The 19937-nt window shown below is 41.0% G+C and overlaps 4 protein-coding genes across 10 annotated transcripts in view; 3 read left to right on the top strand and 1 right to left on the bottom strand.

Moving 5' to 3' along the window:
* The window catches only part of LOC147050140 (A-type potassium channel modulatory protein KCNIP2), a 57305-nt gene extending 55614 nt beyond the window's left edge, over positions 1–1691 (top strand). For all 3 annotated transcript variants that reach the window (XM_085921939.1, XM_085921940.1, XM_085921938.1), the window contains one exon: positions 58–1691. In XM_085921939.1, the coding sequence (XP_085778065.1) occupies positions 58–105 (48 nt within the window). In that variant the 3' untranslated portion in view covers positions 106–1691. The remainder of the gene's footprint in view (positions 1–57) is intronic.
* cox15 (cytochrome c oxidase assembly factor COX15) lies at positions 1328–4969 on the bottom strand. The gene is made up of 9 exons (XM_085921937.1): positions 4647–4969; positions 4276–4463; positions 4068–4190; positions 3779–3965; positions 3528–3695; positions 3367–3448; positions 2917–3071; positions 2723–2836; positions 1328–2663 (listed from the first exon to the last, which is right to left on the bottom strand). Exons 1-9 carry the CDS (start codon positions 4716–4718, stop codon positions 2532–2534), a joined length of 1221 nt encoding a protein of 406 aa, XP_085778063.1. The 5' UTR covers positions 4719–4969; the 3' UTR covers positions 1328–2531.
* Positions 4293–7852, top strand: cutc (cutC copper transporter homolog (E. coli)). 5 transcript variants are annotated; one of them, XM_085921943.1, is made up of 9 exons: positions 4293–4480; positions 5212–5349; positions 5620–5679; positions 5751–5960; positions 6309–6344; positions 6455–6588; positions 6846–6873; positions 6966–7071; positions 7176–7850. In XM_085921943.1, exons 2-9 carry the CDS (start codon positions 5280–5282, stop codon positions 7285–7287), a joined length of 756 nt encoding a protein of 251 aa, XP_085778069.1. In that variant the 5' UTR covers positions 4293–4480; positions 5212–5279; the 3' UTR covers positions 7288–7850. The 5 variants fall into 5 exon arrangements, with proteins under 5 accessions (XP_085778069.1, XP_085778068.1, XP_085778071.1 ...); XM_085921942.1 differs by lacking the exon at positions 4293–4480 and adding an exon at positions 5004–5100; XM_085921941.1 differs by lacking the exon at positions 4293–4480 and adding an exon at positions 5008–5140.
* A 1424-nt stretch (positions 7853–9276) lies between these two features.
* On the top strand, positions 9277–19937 carry abcc2 (ATP binding cassette subfamily C member 2). The gene is made up of 32 exons (XM_085921781.1): positions 9277–9700; positions 10768–10941; positions 11098–11244; positions 11323–11460; positions 11545–11667; positions 11756–11811; positions 12332–12563; positions 12701–12882; positions 13003–13180; positions 13427–13681; positions 13801–13866; positions 14384–14521; positions 14612–14758; positions 14848–14932; positions 15006–15072; positions 15160–15286; positions 15434–15610; positions 15806–15973; positions 16117–16309; positions 16532–16667; positions 16736–16838; positions 16924–17143; positions 17232–17386; positions 17476–17631; positions 17767–17966; positions 18049–18175; positions 18255–18356; positions 18615–18758; positions 18846–19004; positions 19077–19243; positions 19370–19564; positions 19643–19937. Exons 1-32 carry the CDS (start codon positions 9656–9658, stop codon positions 19770–19772), a joined length of 4692 nt encoding a protein of 1563 aa, XP_085777907.1. The 5' UTR covers positions 9277–9655; the 3' UTR covers positions 19773–19937.

The following is a 19937-nucleotide window of genomic DNA, read 5'->3' as shown; positions in this document are numbered from 1 at the left end:
AGATAGACAGACAAATAGATTGATAGCTTCATCTGAAAAATTGTGTTCTGTCCTTAGGATGAGAACATCATGCAGTCCATGCAGCTGTTTGACAATGTCATCTAAGGACCAGAAAGGGTGCTGGTCCCAGCGTTTGTGTGTGTGTGTGGGGGGGGGATAAATTAATCAGGGTTGGAGGATGAAGCGTGTGTGTGTATGCATGTGTGTGCATGTGTGAGTGGGTGTGTGTTGAGCTCCTCTGGATGGGAAGCAACAGTCCACGAAGAAGCAACCATGGAAGTCCACTCCTCATCAGGCAGTGTGGAGGAACACGGGGAAAAGAAGGCAAGCAGCGGGCTCACAGACACTAGCACAAACCCAACACACCCTCGCCCTCCCCACCAAGTTCTTCTATTCCTACTTCTTCTTCTTTTCCTGCTGGAGAGGGGTGGCACTCCAAGTGAGGATGCCAGCCCACCAAAACCTCATCACTGACTTGGTGCATGTGGGGCCGCTGCGAATTCAAAAGGAATGTGACGCACATACTCCTGGCGAGAGGAAATGCGGCATTCCTGGGAGATTCCAGGGTGTCTCGAAGATTCCAAGGCTCAAACTCGATCGGAACGGATTTCAATATCGCATGATGATGTCACTATATCCAACCATGACGTTATTTACAGAGATGCTCCAAAGTCCGCTTGCCCGTCTGCTGTTTCCCGGTCATCCACAGGTGCCTCACCCCCCCTTTGTGCAAAGTGCATGTGCAACAAGAATGACCGTGACGTCTCCATCTTGCCTATACGGAGGAATCGACTGGGAACAACACCCTTCTCCATTCAGGTGATTCTGCGACAATGACTTCTGGCCTTTCAAACCATATCCGTCTTAGCTGTAGGTGTCTCCTGACTATCATGCACCATAGTTGACAGACCACCCCAGTGGTTCTAGCCTTTAATGAAACATTTGTGGGGAGTTTAATAGACTGCAGGCTGTGTTTGTGAATTTGTGATCAGATGAGTCATATGATTATAGCAGGGTCTTAAAGCAAAAAAAAAAAAAATTCCACACTTTGAATACTCCTGAATTAGGCCACATTGTGAATTTAAAAAAAAAGTATGTTTAATTAGTGAATGAGCGAAAAACCTCAACATTTTCCAACACCACCCCTTCCCCATCTTGCTCCAATTTTCTCTGGAACACCAAAGAAAAAAATTTATGAGAGGAGACCCATTTCGTCTACATCTGAAGAAAGACCATGTTGGTAATTGGCAAGGACCAGTCAGAGACGTGATATGAGGTTATGTGATCTACTGGGGGTTTTTTTCTCTCCCAAATGTCTTTAATTTTTAAAAAAATATATATCAAATCCATGTGCACAAAGAAATTGAGAGGACAAAAGTGGACAATAGACAGCAATAATGATCACTTTTCTGTGACTGAAAGAATTCTAATCATAGTAAAATTCTGAATCCTAATAAACATTTCCAACCTTTTCGCATTAATTTGAATGTTTTTCCAACGAGTGTTTTAGCTCTGATTGGCCCTTGCCGCTCGCCAGCTCCCACAATCAAAGCTGTCCGTTCTTCGCATGTACTTGGTCTAGAATTTAAAAACAAAAAAATCTACTAGTCTGTTGTACCCATTTTTGTTAGCGCGCCTCTAAATAGTTAATTCTAAATATGTATATTTTGTACAGACAATAAAATTCACAATTACTATGCAAACTGGACTCTGGTTGTTTTAAGACTGTACATTTTATTGAAATAATTCAAGGAATAAAAGCAACATCTATCCATAATTTATCATCACTGTCAAGAAGTACATTATGATTTAAATAAACATTTTATACAGTAACAATTCCAAGAGCTTCGGCAGTTAAGTGATGGAGACACAAATATAACTTGATAATTGCATTCAAAGCATGTGCAAGTGGGTTCATAAACACAAATTCAGTCTTGACAGACAATCCAGTCAAACCAACATGAAATTGTGTGGCTGGAACACTAAATGCTGTAGTTGTGTTGTCTTATTTCCTCAAATAGTGGCCAAGGATGCCCTCCAAAGTTCACCTTTTATTCTATGATTGTTATTTTATAATAATTTTTCACACATTTTTAAAACAAGTTGATATGATTATTAAGGAGGGAGACTGAACCGAGGGAGACTGGGCAGAACAAATAGTAAGTCCTCACAGGAATGTTTACATGCTTTGCGAGCAACAGACTTTTTCAGCCATTAAGTCAAACCAATGGTGATGTGAAAACAACAGCGTCTAAGAATTGAACTGATTAATGTCCCTTTTTTTTCTCTGATAGGAAAAGAGATGGGCAAATTTGAGCGAGGCGTTTATTTGTGGATGACATCTGTCGTAGATGAAAATGGACATCCGCTATTTGAGGAAACACGATACCCTAGTTTGAATCGTTTTGAAGAAATGGCTCTAGATTGTGTGCATAGATGTTTCATTATTTGTCTTCTTGAGTGGCTTGTTTGAAAAGAAACCTGCTATTTCCCCAAGCTTCAGAAGTAGCAAATCCAGAATCCGTCCATCATTATTTAGGCATCTTCCGGAGCTCGGCCAGAACCCAAATGGCCAGCGAGAGCAGAGCCACGGATCCAGACTGGTGAGTCGCTGCCAGCGGAGTGGGCACGTAGAGTAAAAGGGTGCTAATCCCCAGTGCAACCTAAGGAACAAAGGCACAGATGAAAACGTTGCCGTTTGTCTAGCTATGTGCGGGCCTACCTGTCCGTATGCCATTGCTGTGAGGAGGCTGATGGCTATCTTAGCTCTCCTGGGCAGCAGCATCCTTCTGGAGAACAGATACAGCCCAGTGATGGCCGTCAAAGAGGAGACTGCCTGGAGGAAAAAAAAGAGATCAACATTTTGTGAGACAAGCAAGCAAACTTGATATCCTCCATGTGAGTAATATGACGTACTAAGATCCTGTGGTCGAACTGCACCGTCGTGGGGTTCTCAAAGAAGTTCTTGAGCGTGGGGGAGAAGGCCAGCAGGTCATCAGGGACCCAACGTTCACCCATCTTCGGGAAGGAGTTATACACTAAGCCGGCATCCAAACCGGCCACAAAAGCACCTGTAAAGAGTGAATGTTTTTTTTCAAGAGAAAACAGTGCACAACGTTTGTGGATTGTCTGAGCAAAATATAGTTGAAGAATGCAGAACCTAAAAATAGTTTCCATATTTATTTATATTTTTTTCAAATTTCAAATATCTTTTTAATGGTTTGTTTGTTGTTTTTACTTTTACATGCAAATATGCTTTACTCATCTCTAATATTGTTACAGTCAATAAGTTAATATTTTTCTCATTCAAATGATAAGCAATATTTATGGAGCGTGGGGGGGAGTACATTTCTCTCCAAAGCTGACCTGAAAGAGCTGTGAGGAAGACAAGTCCACCTGTTCCCTTGGCAAACCTCCGAAGCTGCATGAGGCGTTTGGTTTCTGCCAACTTGTGCAGAAGGACAAAACAGCAGTCAGTTATTCATAAATAAAAGCAGAGTGGTAGATGTACGTATTCAAGAGATTACCTTGTGGGCAGGCAGAAGTAGGTTAAGGCCGGTCCACAGACTGGCACAGTAAAGGAGTAAGGCAGAACCAAGGTGAGCGCTTAGTCGATACTGACTGACTCGCGGGATGTCATGTGACTCGGGCTTCTCCTCCAGACCACTTTTGACCATGTACCAACCCAACAGGCCCTGACAAAAGAGACACACACATGCACACACAATTTCTGTTAATGCATCTTTTAATGAAAGTGATTGCATGAAGTGCAACTCACCTGGAAAAAGACAAATCCACAAAGCCCAAGCACTTTCCCCTTCATGGAGCGAGTGAAGTAGCCTTTCCTCCAGAAGTACACAGTGGGGAGGATGTAGGCCAGTCCCACAAGCCTGCCCCACATACGATGACCCCACTCCATGTAGAAGATGAACTTAAACTCTGGTAGAGTCATGTTATGGTTCATTCTGTGAGGATAATGGATGGCACCCACATATTGTACATGTTTTATGAACTCAGTCTGGCACGTTTAAAATCCTTGATATTAACAGAAGAAAAAAAAATCTTACATCTTGAATTCGGGAAACTGCTGGTACTTGGAAAACTCTGCTTCCCACTCTGCCTGCGACTGTGGAGGTTTCATCTCTCGGACTAGATGCCAGTCAACCATAGACAGCCCGGATTCGGTTAGCCTGATTGATTAAATAGATTTTGGAAATTAATCATCAAAGGACAGAACCTTGACACACAGATGACAAGCATGTACATTGTTTTTACCGTGTGACACCACCAAGGACAACAGCACCAACAACAAGACCGCTGCAGCCAAGTAACCAGCGACCAACTATCCTGTTTGTGGCTGCATTGGGGACACTGACTACTGCTGATGGGGAGGACGAAGCCCCTGCCTCGGCTGTGATGGTGCTGTGGCCCCTTCTCACCAGCCACTGGCGGTACTGTGCACCCTGTCCATGACACACATGTAGGGTTATTCTTAAGATATCTGGATTTTACGAGTAAATAGCCTGAGTACATTTAACACCGAATTATTTCAAAAACTAGTATTTCTCACTTTGAATGTGACCTTTTTCCACTACACTTCTCGGCTAACTAGACTATAGCAATTAGCGCACAAGTATCATACTTACGTTACTGTGAATTCCTCCCCCGGTTCGTCTGCAACCATTTAATAAGGTTGTCCTTATCGAAGCTAGTAACATGATTTGACTCCTGATATATACCAAAGCTGAAGAAGCTTGCCACAGATGAAGATGTTATGAAAGCATTTAGCCAAGCATGTTGCAAAACGCCGGCTTGAACTTTCAACTCTCAACCCGTGACGTCACCAAACACAGCCTTTGTTTTTTCCTCAATCAATTTTATATAATGTGCAAATTATTTTTGTGTGAATATGTTTTAATTTTTGTGTTATTTGTACATAGTTTGTAGCAGTGTATTGTTAATATTAAATTGTGAAAGTAAATCGTGGGCACTTCCTGTTTCCGGTAAAAACACTCCCGGTGTGACGTTATGCAGCAGCGTGATAGTAAACAACCTGACCGCGTACGCATCATCGCAAAGTTAAGAAGTCAAACAGTTCAAGTAAAATACCCGGTTGTTCACTTGCAGGCCAAAGCGATATGTATGTTTTACTTTTGTATTTGATGTGCATGTTTTGTAAAGCTAAGTTTATATGTCTGTTTGTCTCACCAGTTCTACTGTCACAGTAAACATCAGTACCAAAGAAGTCTTGTCTCCTTTGTGAACGAACTGGCATAATTATGGCAGATGGCTTTCTCATGGAGGTGTGTGTGGACTCCGTGGAGTCTGCTGTCAATGCGGAGCGAGGAGGTTGGTAGTCATTAGTTGAGTGTGCTTCAAGCTAAGAAATAAACAACAATCACATGGCATTATTGGAAACCCGAGGACAGTACCACTGTCTCCACTTGAACGTGGAGATTAAAATTAAATCAGACAACATGAGTTTGTTACATAACAGTGCAGAGGTCATCAGTGGACGACATAATCCAAATATGCACGCAAGTGATAAGAAAGTACAGGGAATTGATTAAAAACTGGGTTGTATGTTGTGACCTCCTGAAATCTGTCATCTACTGGCAGGTGCTGGCCGACTTGAGCTATGTTGTAGTCTTATGGAAGGAGGGCTCACTCCCAGTCTTGGTGAGAACATTCTTTGGGGACATTAAATTGTCATTTGGCTATTAAATGTGCTCATTAATCTACACACACAGGCCTACTCCAGATTGTAAAAACATTGGTCAAAATCCCAGTCTATGTGATGATTCGTCCCCGTGGAGGTGATTTCCTTTACTCGGACCGGGAAGTGGAAGTGATGATGAAAGACGTGGAGGTGATGAAGAATCACGGGGCTGACGGATTTGTGCTGGGAGCCTTGACGGAAGATGGGCAGGTGGATGCACAGCTCTGTATGGACTTTCTGGGTAATGCAAACCTGTATAATTTGGAATATCTTCTAATTTATGATATATTACTAGCATCCATAGTCAGTTTGTGGATGAGATTAAACCTTTCCCAATTAAATTTGGGCAAGAAGCAGAGTATAACCTGGACTAGAGGCTTTGTCACTCATTCTTATATCTATGAGCAGTAGCGAAGTAGCGACCATCTCGAAAAAGGACCACCACAATACTGACATTAAAATTCAGTAGCATAGTAGCGTGCATCCAAAACTAGAGCAAGGGTTTTAATCATTAAAATAAATCAAAGATTATCAAAAAAATAAATAAAAATGAAGTTTTCATATTAAAATGTTCTCCTTTTCTCTCTAGCTGCTGCTCGTCCTTTACCTGTCACTTTCCACCGAGGTACTGTGCTCAAGCTTATTTCTCCTTCCATTTTTTTTTCCCATAGCACTGGGGCGGAAACCAAATATTGATTCATTGTTTTGTTTTTGGTTTCTTTTTGCATTCTCCAGCTTTTGACATGGTCTGTGATGAATCGGTTGCCCTGGAGACGCTGGTGTCGCTAGGTTTCCAGCGCGTGCTGACCAGTGGCTGTGAAAACTCTGCATTGGAGGGTCTCCCTCTCATTAAGCGTCTCGTAGAGCAAGTATGTATGAATTCATGCCCAGTGCACCCTCAAAGGGCTCATTGGTTGACCTTGAAAAGGAAAATAGAATGAATCTTTTACGGGGTCACACTCAGCCCTCATTTCATCAATTTTCTTTAGCGCTAGTCCATTTTAGGCTCACAGGTGAGCCTATCCCAGCTAGGTTCAGAGGCGTAGTTTTCCGAACAATATTTAGATAATCTTAGAGGTTCCGTTACACCATACCTGCATTTTAACTCGTAACTCTTCTCTTCCAGGCTAAAGGCAGAATTACCATCATGCCAGGTTAGTGTGAATATTTTTCTTCTCGAGTGTAAAAAGATAATGTAAGTTTAAAAATATGAAATCAAGTTTGATCTTTAATCTTTGTAATACAGGCGGTGGCATCACGGAGCGAAATCTCCAAAGAATTTTAGAGGGATCGGGCGCTCAAGAGTTCCACTGCTCTGCTCGCTCCAGCAGAGATTCCGCCATGAAATTCAGGTTAGAGAGGAATGAATTTTTTTTTAACTGATCATTTTACCAATGTCCTATTATCTGGTTTATCCCGTCAATTACAAAAGTGATTGATTTCTTTTGCCCTGCAGGAACAGAAGCGTGACAATGGGTGCTTCTCTCACGGTACCTGAGTACAGCCTGAAGGTGGCAGATGTGAGCAAAGTACGCACATTTAATGCAATAGCCCAAAATATCCTATGAATCAAAACTGGACAGTCATGACTGAAAACTAAATCAATACTTCCGAAGTTATTTATTCATCTTTTCATGTCCAATGTAAATTGATATTTTCCAAATATAATAAGAATTATAAATGCAATCGTAGTGTATATTTATTTGTTGAATGTCTCTTTTTGCTGGAATTTTAACAAAGTGCCAGACAACTGTAAGACAAGTTTCAAGTGGGAAAATAATGTATTTTTATTATTACATATTTTGTCAAAATGTTGCATGTCCAAATCCAAAATGTATTCATTCTCCATACAAATGTCATACAACGTTGATTAGAATATTCAATCACTGTTGGAAGTTTAACAGAAACGGATCTTCTAATTGTATTTCTCATGACAAAAGTCACGGGATTGTATAGTTTTTTTTTCAGATTTCAATTAAATTTGCTAATGCTTTAGACATTTGCTCCACATGTATCTATTTTATTTTGGGTTAGTGTTGGGGGGGTTCTGTCTAATACCTCTTAGTGTTATTGGTATTGGCCCATCATTTTTTCGTTCATTCATTATATTCACTCATATATGTTTTTGAGTAGTATAATAACTTAAAGTTAAAATATTTTTTATTTATAGTTTTGAATAAAGTAATTTAGAGTTAAATTTTTCTATTTTTGTGTTGCTCACACAACCAAATCACACAACCGCATGCAAGATGAGATACAGAGGAAAGAAGCAAGCAGTATTTTGCTTAATGGCACCTTGTCAGTAAAGCCCAAGGCCTTGGAGATGAGATCCTCAGCTTTTATGGCAAAGGTAAGTTTGAAAAGTTGACAGAAGTGCAAAGCAGTGAACTTTGTATATTATACTGAGCATGACAGTCCAATGAGAGTTATGAACTTGTTTTCTGCACCGACATTACGGATTGGTTCAGATGAAATGACTCAGAGAAGAGCAGAAGATATACTGTAGGATTGCTGTAGAAAAGTATCTTATTATGTTCAAATTAGGCCCAAAATGTTTTTCAGGACTTCATTAGCTAAATGCTCCAACATTACCCGATGTTTACAAAAATGTGGGATACTTTTAATATTATTTAACACTTAGTTCAAATAATTTAAATTCAGTACCATTTTAAAAATTCATTTATAGGTCTGTTTTGAAGCTTTTTGATCAAATTAAGGTTTGACTATAGAGTGTCTGAGGATCTGCTTTGCGTATTAATATCTCAGCATAGATCCTTTTCATGTTTGCAGCCAATAACAGTCACAAACATAGCCAATCAGCCACTAATACCTATAATTTGTAGAACCTTTTTCTGTTATATGACTGTACTTTGAGTTTTACATCATGTTTTCATTGAGGCTGCACATGTATCGTGAGTCAGCCGAGTGGTTGGCCATGTGACGTTACCAAATACATAATCATTAACCTCGGGTCCATCCTGATTTCTGCACAGTCACCCCTCGTATCTGCGTTCACATTTTACAGTGGCTCTCACGTGTGTATCATATAGTGCTGAGAATTTATTGTCCTCTCCAAAATGGATGGACACACACACACAGCAAGGCATCTGTCTTACATTAACTTACAAGAAAACATATGGAAGAACATGACGACCAAAGAGAAGTATGTGTATACTACCACAGCTTTTTGCTTCGCTCAAACAAAACAAAAACAAAGAAAATGATCTTTGCCAACATGAAATTTAAAAACAGAAAATCAATGCTTGGGCTAAACAGTCTTTCATTTTCTTAAGTGAGTTTGATTGCATGACTTCTTGAGTTTAATCTGATATGGCGACACTTCCTAAAATACTTTTTGTCGTGCAGAGAGGTGGGAAAGACAGGAAAAAGGGGGGCTTTAATGAGTTCATACCCCACCCTTTCCCTGAAAAACATTCCATTTTCAACTCTAGCACGCAGGGACACATCCCTCTCTCGCTCTCTCGCTCTCTCGCTCTCTCGCTCGCTCTCTTTCTCATTTGCTCTATCTTGCTTTTTTCATGCTGTTGTCTCTGTGATCAGTTGAACTTTAGACACAATTGTAAGGGGGGTCTGTGGACTGGTTGGAGCGAGTCGGATTCTCTCAGCGACTGGAGTTTTGTTAGTTTTGTCATCCGACCCAGCAAGAGGGTTGCTCATGTGTATATGTTTGAGGACCATTGGGAGGATAATCAACTGATGGGGTCATTCTTCTCGTGAATGTGTTTTTTTCATGTCCGCAAGTTTTGCCTTCACTATTGAAAGACTCATGGCTCAAAGTTCACCTCGGCGTCACATCCTGCAATTGTCATCTTGTGGGCGGAGGAGAGTAAGGAGCTCTTGAGAGAACACACTGGGAGCCAGGCATCAAAAGTTGACTGGGCTTCTAAAGTTCGCCGGAGGGCATCCCTGAGGACCATGTGCGCCGCCGTCCTGGAGGAATACTGTGGTTCTGTCTTCTGGGTGAGTTAAACTTTTTTTTAATGTCACTGTGACTGTCGACAATGCAGTAATCGTTATGTTCAGTTCAAAGATCTGGACAAACATCAACCATTAATGGTAACTGTAAATTGGAAAGTTTGTAAAACTGTAAATTGCGATCAATTGCATACACAAGTTGTTTAGTCGCCCACATATTAGACGCTAACCTAAATAAACATAGTAATAAAGCCCTCTCGGTGAGATTATCACTTGCAAAACAGTTTTAAGCACTTTAGGTGAAATTATCACTCGCAAAAGAATTTTAAGACCGCTTGTCAACATTATCACTTGCAAGGCTTGTATGACAGGGATGTTACAATTATACATTAAACATTACCTAATCTAAAAAGTCTCAATGATTGTTGCTTCTCAAAAATGAAATAGTTACTCATACTATACAGTAGTTCTTTTTAATCATAGAATCTCTTGGAAGCTTACCAGCATCACAAAACGGACTGTGTTCAACTTTGGTTGCACTGTATTTTTATAACGGTTACCGACAAATTTACAAACGCCATGAAGCATAACAAACACTTTAATCGGGCAGTTTCTAATCTAATTTTAAATAAATATTTTGCGCACAAAGCAAAGAACATTTCAGCAGAGTTTTTTGCATTTTCACCCTCAGGGTTTGCTAAAATATCAAAATATGTACTAAACACAATATTTTTTCAAAAATAAAACATATTACTTTATTCTCAAACATGAAAATTATTGTCTCTAAAATATGGGACTTTAAAGATATCTCTATATTTATTTAATTTTTTGAGCACATGATTACTTGTCTAAAAATACATTTCTATTTATATTTCTTAACAATTCAACTATTTTTTCCACGTGATTATGTGTTGCGGCATTGCGTTTGATGTGAGAGTTGCATGGCTTGTCATCAAAAACAAGATTCACCACAAAGGGAAGGTATTCCTGACTTAACTGGAACCATCGGATTTGCTTTGTTTCTATGATTTTTTTTTTTTACTAACACCTAATAGCCAAGATTGGGTCTTCAGTTGAAGCAGTAGCTCATTTTTATTCATACCGTGTTGCAGAATTCTTCATATTTAGAGAAAGAAGATCCAGATCTACCAGTATGTGTGGAGCAGACAGTACTGGTATGGATCCCACTGGGCTTCCTGTGGCTCTGTGCCCCGTGGCACCTGCTGGCTCTCTGCAGGAGAACAAAGGACTCAAGATACATGTCCAAACTCTACATCTGCAAACAGGTAACACAACACAGTCACTACTTAAAAAAAAAAAAAACTTGCGCCCCCAGTCCAGATCTTACCATAATCATGCAGTAAATGAAAAGCTAAATAATTTTAATCCAGTAGCGCAAAGAAGAAAACAAAGTCATCCTTTTGTATTATGCCTTTTCTCAGGTTGTTGCTTCACTGCTGTTCCTGACTGCCATAGCAGGCTTGGCCATCACTTTGGGAGAGGACTTTGGTCCGAGCCAAGACACACCTCCGTCAGAAAAGAATCATGCTGTGTACTACGCCAACCCCATCATTTATGCTGTGTCATGGGTATGTTTAGTAATATTGCCCAACTCTGGCTTTTATCTGAGAAAGATGATTTGTGCTTACATTATGTTATTTGTTTAGGTCATGGTGATACTGTGTCAAGAAGGGTTAAGACAAAGTGGATCAATAGATTCCGCCACTCTCTTCCTCTTTTGGTTGCTTGTGGTTCTGTGTGATGTTTTCCATCTGCAGACCAACATACGAGCAGCACTCAGACAGGTAAGAATTGACAAACTGTAAGCACAAATGGTCATCAGTCATTGTTGGTCAAATCCAGTTGTTAAACTTCATATTGACCACCAGGGAGAAATTGATGACCTTCCTCGATTCTGCCTTGTCTGCATCTCATTTGGCCTGGAAGTCATAGCACTCATCCTCTCAGGTTTGGCAGACATCTCTCCAGAAACCAGAGAAATTGTGAAAAAGGTATATGATTGGTGAATGTTTGCATTTTTTTTTTGCCTTACACACTTTTATTTTTTTGCCTTACACTAATACTGACTTTCCTTAACAGAATCCAGAGGCCGGTGCACCATTTTTGAACAGAATCACATTCAACTGGTTTAACAGGTAATCCGGCATAAGTACGCACAGATTTTACACTATATTAATGTGCAAACGTCTCAAGGCCATCATGATGTGTTCTTTTAGCAATTCTGTAATGACCATATACAGTATATTGGCAATTAATTAATTACCAGATTACAGTAATAAAACACAATAAAAATACAATTAGAAAAGTCCAGAAACTGCATGATAACCACTTTGTGCCTTAATTAACTGTCTCTCTGACATAATAAATCCATGCCTCAATAAATCACCAGGTACATTATCAACTTAAAGTAGGTTTGTCCCTTTGGCCCTTTTAACACTTAGTAGATGACTTGAAGAAATAAACGCCTCACCTCGATGTCGTGCTTATTTTATGTTTCCCTCCTCCAACACACTCGTTTCAAATGCCCCAGCCCACTATTTGAAGAAATAGTAGTCGACAATAAAAAGTTATTCAAATAGGGAAGCTGGTGACCCAAGACATTTGCACATTACTGTACATCATGAACACAAACCCATCTTGCCTTTCATTCCTCAGTATGGCACTCAAAGGGTACAGGCAGTCCTTGGTTCAGGAAGACATGTGGTCCCTAAATGAGGAGGACACCACGGGTTACATCAGCCAGCACTTTGAACACTTCACGCAGATCGAGTTTGCCGCAGCTCGGCATCGCTACCAGAAAAAAAGAAACAAGAAATCCCATAATGAAACTTTACAAAATGGACTCGCCAGTGGCCTGGGGAAAGGCGTTAGTCAGGACATCTTAATGGTGAGAAAAATCACGCACAGTACCTTGCTTGACGTTGTCGATTTTTCTCGCACTCCAAATTGATTTCATTTATTGATCCTGCGCGTGCAGCCATATTCGTTGTTTTGTGAGTTTGTACTGCCATTATTTTCCTTTAGGAGGAAAGAGGCAAGAAAGACAAAAAAGAAAAGAAAAGCAAGAAAAAGAAAGAAGAAGAAAACTATCCCACCTCATGGCTCATACCCACTATTTACAAGACATTTAAAGGAATTTTACTCGAGTCGGCCCTCTTCAAACTTCTGCAAGACCTTTTATCTTTTGTCAGTCCTCAGCTGCTGAAGTAAGTCCACGTCTAAATGACTATATCTATTAACAATTCAGAAGTATTTACTATATATTTTAGGAGAAACCTCGGCGGTCATTGTGATGCATATGTCACCTTTTTTCTGTGTCCTCCCAGGTTGATGATCACTTTCACTCAAGACAAAAGCATCCATGCATGGGAAGGTTATCTTTATGCAGTGTTGCTTCTGGTGGTGGCCCTTCTGCAGTCTCTCTTTCTGCAGCAGTACTTCCAGCGTTGCTTTGTGCTCGGAATGAAGGTCCGGACTGCTATTATGGCTGCTGTTTACAAAAAGGTACATATAAAAACTGGTCGATATACATTTTTTATCAACAACTGCATGTAAGTATCTCTTTAAATCATGCATGCCAATATAAACACATCTGACTCATTGTTTCAAAATGTGTACATGGTATTTCGGACACCAGAAATTCTGAATATTTGCGACTTGAAGTTCATTATTTATGGCATACAAATTAGCAAACAAAAATAAATGAAAAGAAACCCCACTAATATCCAGAATTGTCACATTTCTCTCAAGGCATTGGTGGTGTCTAATGACACGCGTAAAGAGTCCACGGTCGGCGAAACAGTGAACCTGATGTCTGCCGATGCCCAGCGCTTCAATGACGTGACGAACTTTATCCACCTGCTGTGGTCCTGCCCCCTGCAGATCGTCTTGTCCATTGTGTTCCTTTGGCAGGAGCTCGGACCTTCTGTGTTGGCTGGACTTTTAGTTATGGTTCTCATGGTGCCAATTAATGGACTTCTGGCCAACAAGGCTAGAAAATTCCAGGTAATAAACACACATACGGAGCAGTTGGCATCATTATGTAGATGTACTTCATTCGTCGTTGCAGTCGTCTTTTCTTACCTTAACTACTGTCCCCTCTGATTTACATCATCTCCTTTCAGATTGAGAACATGAAATTCAAAGACAAGAGATTGAAAATAATGAATGAAATACTCAACGGCATGAAGGTGAGCTTCTTTTGTCTTCACTGAATTCATGGACTCAGAATCAGTGGCAATACTTTCATCATCACATTTTGAGGCAAGGAGAGTTTTATCCAAAAGGGATATAAGTGCACACAGAGGAAGTATTTTAAAAGGCTGGCCAACGACAGGAAGTAACTAAGAAGAAAAAATAAGCACACAGAATTAAACAGGAGATCCAAAAACAATAGGTACATTGTCAGATCCTTAGATCAAAACCTTCTGAGCTTCTGAGGCGCTTAACCCGGAGGACCTTCTTTTGTGCAACCACCACATGTGGCATTGCTCAGTCGAAGAACTCAAAAGGTTTTCTGTGTCCTTGAGGGGAGAGGAAAGCTTTCTTCAAACAAGACCATTTTTTTCTACATTCCTTTGAGGGCCATATCGGAGTTCTGAAAAAAATATGATGCCACTAAGAAACAAATGTTTTATTGTAAATAAAACCTGAGAGATTCTCCACTTCTTGTGTCCTAATTAATTCCCTCTTTTGTTCTCTTGTCAGATTCTAAAGCTGTATGCATGGGAGCCATCATTCCAAGCTCAGGTTCAAGACATCAGAGGCCAAGAACTCAACGTCATGAAGAAGTTTGCTTACCTCACATCTGTCTCCACATTCATTTTCACCAGTGCTCCAGCTGTGGTCAGTCTTGTCAATGAGTCACATATCACAAGAGGAACAAAAGAATGTTGTGTCAACTTCTCACACACTGGCCATCTCTGTGTGTACCAGGTGTCTTTGGCCACCTTTGGGGTGTTTGTGGTCGTGAGTTCAGACAACGTGTTGACCGCTGAAAAAGCCTTCACTTCTATCTCTCTCTTCAACCTCCTTCGATTCCCTCTGGCCATGCTCCCCATGCTCATCGCTGCCATTGTGCAAGTAAGGGCACAAAGTCACATGACACATTCAGACATAATGTATCTGTCCTTAAAGGCTCATTTTGTTTTTTCTGTCTTTTCGCAATGTAGATGGGGGTGTCCAGAAAGCGTCTTGAAAAGTTTTTGGGAGGCGAAGACCTTGATAGTGATGTAGTGCGCCATGACCCCAGCTTCAGTATGTCCATGCTTTTCTAGTACAACCTTCATCTTGGCATATGTGCAATAAATCTATCCTGTGTGGCTTTTAGGTTCTGCTGTTAATGTTTCTGATGGTTCCTTTTCGTGGGAAAAAGATGGCGAGCCCCAACTTAAAAAGTATACGTTCTGCATTAAAAACATCCACACCACGCACTTACTGCTCGAGTTTTGAATGAACTTTCTGGTCTTGCGTTTATATTCCAGTGTGAGTTTAGACATCCAGCCAGGTCGGCTGGTCGCAGTCGTGGGAGCTGTCGGCTCGGGAAAGTCCTCTCTGGTGTCGGCCATTTTGGGAGAAATGCATAGCACCAAAGGCTTCATCAACCTTCAGGTGACATCTTCAGTATTTGCTTAAAACAATCCCTGTACAGGGCGAGTTTCAGTTCTTCAATATTTATTAGGAAAAGTGAGAACATTTCTGAGTGAAGACGAGATATTTTCAAAAAAATCGAACCATTTATTGAATCTTCTTTTCCAGGGTTCACTTGCCTTTGTACCACAGCAAGCATGGATCCAAAATGCCACCCTGAGGGATAACATATTGTTTGGCTCTCCCCTTGAGGAGAAGCGATATCAGGAGGTGATCCAGACCTGTGCTCTTGGTCCAGATCTAGAGCTTCTCCCTGGCGGTGACATGACTGAGATTGGGGAGAAAGTAAGAGGAGCGTTCAAGGAGTCACAAATAAAAAGAATGTGTTTTTTTCTGCTCTCTGTTTGTGCATGACCTGTGTACATATTTGGTATGTGTTCACTGAGTTAAATATTCGTGGAGGCTCTCAAAGGTCATCTAAAAAGTGACTTTTTAAAATGTATTTGCTTTATTTTGTTGTATTGTTCTTCTTTTCTTTAGGGCATTAACCTCTCAGGGGGTCAGAAGCAGCGTGTGAGCTTGGCCAGGGCGGCGTACAGTCAGGCAGACATTTATCTGCTGGATGACCCCTTGTCTGCTGTGGACTCTCATGTGGGGAAGCATCTTTTTGAAAAAGTGATCGGACCTAATGGAATACTTAAAAAAAAGGTCTGTCCATGCATCTTTTGCAGCTTTGAACATCAATGACAGACTTAACCAGAGATATTGGATTGAAGCCATTATAGTTTATAATTTCTACTTTTTACTCTAAATCATCTGCTTAAACCCTGTGTGTGGTTTTGTTTGTGCAGACGCGTATTCTAGTGACTCATGGAGTGAGCTTCCTGCCTCATGTGGATGAAATTGTAGTCCTGGTTGACGGAGTGGTTTCTGAGGTTGGATCCTACAACAGCCTCCGTGCTAGCAAAGGCGCCTTTTCCGAATTTTTGGACACGTATGCCAAAGAGCACAATAATAATAAAAATTCCACCAAGTCTGAGTCGGGTAATTCATTTTTTCCACCACAGTATAATGCCTGAGCTAAATTTGTTTAGTCACATACTATCAATATCTCTCTGCATTAGAAAAATATTTAGATTGCAAGCTACAAAGAGTGATCAATTTAGTTTGTACTTGTTTTAACAATTAAATTTGATGAGAGTGCTAAAAGTGAAATAATAAACAACCCTTGTATGCATTGTAAACTAATGTGCCCCTCTTGTACAGAGCCTGGCCATGGTGTTGGAGATGAGGACTTGATCCCAGAAGGAGATGACACCCAACCAGACTCCCCATTAGAAGACACTGTAACGACGGCTTTGAAGAGGGGAAACAGCATCCGCCGTAGCCAGCGCAACAGCAGGTATGGAATTACTGTGGGGAAGTGGGTGACAAAATTCATGAACGTAAGACATCTTTGTTTTGTTGTAGTTTTAGAGCAGGAAGAAACGGCTCTATAAGGAAATCGCAAAATGAGGAAGAAAAAAAGAAAGGCCAAAGGCTAATCGAGAAGGAAGCTATGGAGACAGGACATGTAGGTTTTGCAGTCAACTTAATGACAGAAATAAAGCAAGAAATGACATCATGTATATCTAACAGCATTCCTCTTTAACCTCCAGGTGAAAATTTCAGTCTACCTCGAGTACCTGAGGTCCATGGGCTGGGGATATACTACAACAGTTTTCCTAGTGTACTTCATCCAGAACATTGCATTCATTGGCCAGAATATCTGGCTCAGTGACTGGACTAATGATGCGGTGGAGTACTACAACATGACATACCCTGCAGAAAAGAGAGACACCAGGGTGGGAGTGTTTGGCGCTCTGGGAGTGGCTCAGGGTAAGCGTTACGAGTACAATGAATGAATTTCAAATGCTTGTTGCATGCTGCAATCTTTTATATTCATATGAAACTCTTTCTATGGCAGGCCTCTTAATATTCCTCGGGACTCTGTTACTGGCCAATGCCTCCATTGGAGCCTCTCGAATCCTGCATTCAAGACTGCTGGAAAACATACTTCGTGCACCAATGGTCTTCTTTGACACCACGCCCATTGGTAGGGTGGTCAACCGCTTTGCAAAGGTCAGATTTAATCCAAAGTAACCAAACGCTTGTATTAATTACGTTTGTCCTCCCAAAATATACACATTACCTCTATATTTGTCCAATAGGATATATTTACAATTGATGAAGCCATCCCACAGTCCGTCCGCTCTTGGATGCTGTGTCTGTTGGGGGTACTGGGGACCCTTTTCGTCATCTGTCTGGCCACTCCCTTCTTCACTGTTGTCATCATTCCCTTGGCTTTGGTTTACTTCTTTGTCCAGGTGAGATGTACAAATGTATCCAGAAACATTCATCTATCTATCCATCCATCTTTTACCGCTTATTTTTTTACCATCACATATTTTTATTGGTATTATTAGTTTGATATTATCTCTTCACTTGACATCTTCATCCAGCGCTTCTACGTCGCGACATCAAGACAGCTTCGTCGGCTGGACTCAGTGTCTCGTTCTCCCATTTACTCCCACTTTGGCGAGACCGTGTCAGGCCTCTCTGTGATAAGAGCTTACGGCCATCAAGAAAGGTTCCTTCAGCACAATGAAGCCACCATGGATGAAAACCTGAAGACCGTCTACCCGTGGATTGTATCAAACAGGTCAGAGAGTTAAATGACTCACGATCGCACTGATGGGGTCATTAAATGAAGAGGGTCTGTTTTGTGTTTGTTCCATGTACAGATGGCTGGCAATTCGTTTGGAATCTCTCGGGAATCTGGTGGTGTTTTTTGCTGCTCTGCTTGCAGTTATTTCCAGAGATACTCTAGACAGCGGCCTGGTTGGACTCTCTATATCCTACGCCCTGAATGTGAGTCATGCTGTGACAATGGTAGTTATTGGACCAGGCTATTGTGATGTGAATTCTGTTTTTGATGTGGGATTTGTAGGTAACGCAAACCCTGAACTGGCTTGTTCGGATGACGTCGGAGCTAGAGACCAATATTGTCGCCGTGGAGAGAGTGAGTGAATACAGCGTCATTGAAAATGAGGTATGTCAATATAAAAATACTTACACTGACGATATCACTTAAATGCAGAAAGCATCCACACTATAATGCAATATTACAGTGCTCATCTGTGTCATGTTCATAATTTGTAGTACAGTAGTTCAGCTTTCTTTAGTAATGCCACCCCCCATGTTGCGGTGACCCCGCCATAGCCGCCACTGACCCTGTCGTCATGATACAAAATATTAAGTTTCAATGATTATTTCATATTAAGCACTTTTATTCTGTGTTATTTAATAGGCCAAGTGGGTGACTAACACTCGGCCAGCAGACAACTGGCCTGATGCAGGACGACTGCAATTTGAAAACTACAAGGTCCGTTATCGACCCGGTTTGGATCTGGTGCTGCATGGCATCTCCTGCGATATTGGCTCCACTGAGAAGGTTTGGTGTGGATTTAATTTTGAACACAGTTTTTATCTGGATTTACTCAATCACATTGTATTTACTCAAAGCTTTATTTGCATTCAGATTGGTATTGTGGGACGCACGGGAGCTGGGAAATCCAGCTTGACCAACTGTTTGTTCCGAATCATTGAAGCTGCTGAGGGTCGAATCCTTATAGATGGTGTTGATATTTCTAAAATAGGTCTACATGACCTAAGAAACAACCTCACTATCATACCACAGGTACACACAAATGCAAGATGATGCCATAAAATGGCTCCAAATACAAATACTGATCAGTTTGACCCTGTGCAGGATCCAGTGTTGTTCTCTGGAACCTTGAGGATGAACCTGGATCCCTTTGACAGATCCAGTGATGAGGACCTCTGGAAAGTATTGGAGCTTTCCCATCTTAAGGAGTATGTGGCTGGGCTGCAGGAGGGATTGCATCATGAGGTTGCAGAAGGAGGAGAGAACCTTAGGTGGGTGGTGCGAGCAGAGCTCACATGGATTTACTAGTTCTTCTAGTTATCCTTAAATTCCAGTGATACAGATGTTTGTATCAGCTCGACTACTAACGTGCATTTGTGTGCCACACCTCTACACAGTGTTGGACAGAGGCAGCTGCTGTGTCTGGCCCGGGCGCTGCTTAGGAAGTCCCGCATATTAATCCTGGATGAGGCTACAGCAGCTGTGGACCTGGAGACGGACAACCTGATCCAAAAGACCATCAGGAAAGAGTTTGCGCACTGCACCGTTCTCACCATCGCCCACCGCCTGCACAGCATCATGGATAGCTCGAGGTTGGTTCTTTTCTGTTTTGCTTACTCTGCATGTGTCCCAGCTTTATGAAAATTAATTATTGTCCTCCATGTCCACAGAGTGATGGTGCTCGATGCTGGCAGGATAGTGGAGTTTGATTCTCCAAATAATCTGTTTGAAAAACAAGGTCATTTCTATGCCATGGCAAAGGATTCTGGGATAACACAAGAAGAGATTACAAGTCTATGATTGTAATGTTGTTGTTTTTTATCAAGGTGTTGCTTAAATTAGTTTGATTTTTAAAGGTTGTCATGTGAATTGACAAAGGTTTTTTGTATTTATCATAAACACAATTAGACTTGTAAATAATTTTGTATATATACAGGCAAATATAAATAAATGTTTTTCTCAGAG

This window comes from Syngnathus leptorhynchus, chromosome 10, assembly GCF_054491065.1.
Source record: "Syngnathus leptorhynchus isolate UIUO chromosome 10, UIUO_Slep, whole genome shotgun sequence".
Taxonomy (NCBI): Eukaryota; Metazoa; Chordata; class Actinopteri; order Syngnathiformes; family Syngnathidae; genus Syngnathus; species Syngnathus leptorhynchus.
Note: the sequence above shows the minus strand (reverse complement) of the source record. Positions and strands in the feature narration are given on the sequence as shown.

Excerpts from the sequence above, each read along its gene's own strand:
- cox15 (XM_085921937.1), bottom strand. The coding sequence starts at position 4,718 with ATGTTACTAGCTTCGATAAGGACAACCTTATTAAATGGTTGCAGACGA. Across the intron at positions 4,464-4,646 it reads GGGGAGGAATTCACAGTAAC|GGTGCACAGTACCGCCAGTG; the intron begins GTAAGTATGATA and ends TGTCATGGACAG. Across the intron at positions 3,072-3,366 it reads CTTCCTCACAGCTCTTTCAG|GTGCTTTTGTGGCCGGTTTG; the intron begins GTCAGCTTTGGA and ends CACTCTTTACAG.
- cutc (XM_085921943.1), top strand. The coding sequence starts at position 5,280 with ATGGCAGATGGCTTTCTCATGGAGGTGTGTGTGGACTCCGTGGAGTCT. Across the intron at positions 6,589-6,845 it reads TTAAGCGTCTCGTAGAGCAA|GCTAAAGGCAGAATTACCAT; the intron begins GTATGTATGAAT and ends CTTCTCTTCCAG. Across the intron at positions 7,072-7,175 it reads GATTCCGCCATGAAATTCAG|GAACAGAAGCGTGACAATGG; the intron begins GTTAGAGAGGAA and ends TTTGCCCTGCAG.
- abcc2 (XM_085921781.1), top strand. The coding sequence starts at position 9,656 with ATGTGCGCCGCCGTCCTGGAGGAATACTGTGGTTCTGTCTTCTGG. Across the intron at positions 18,357-18,614 it reads ACAGCGTCATTGAAAATGAG|GCCAAGTGGGTGACTAACAC; the intron begins GTATGTCAATAT and ends GTTATTTAATAG. Across the intron at positions 19,005-19,076 it reads ACCTCACTATCATACCACAG|GATCCAGTGTTGTTCTCTGG; the intron begins GTACACACAAAT and ends GACCCTGTGCAG.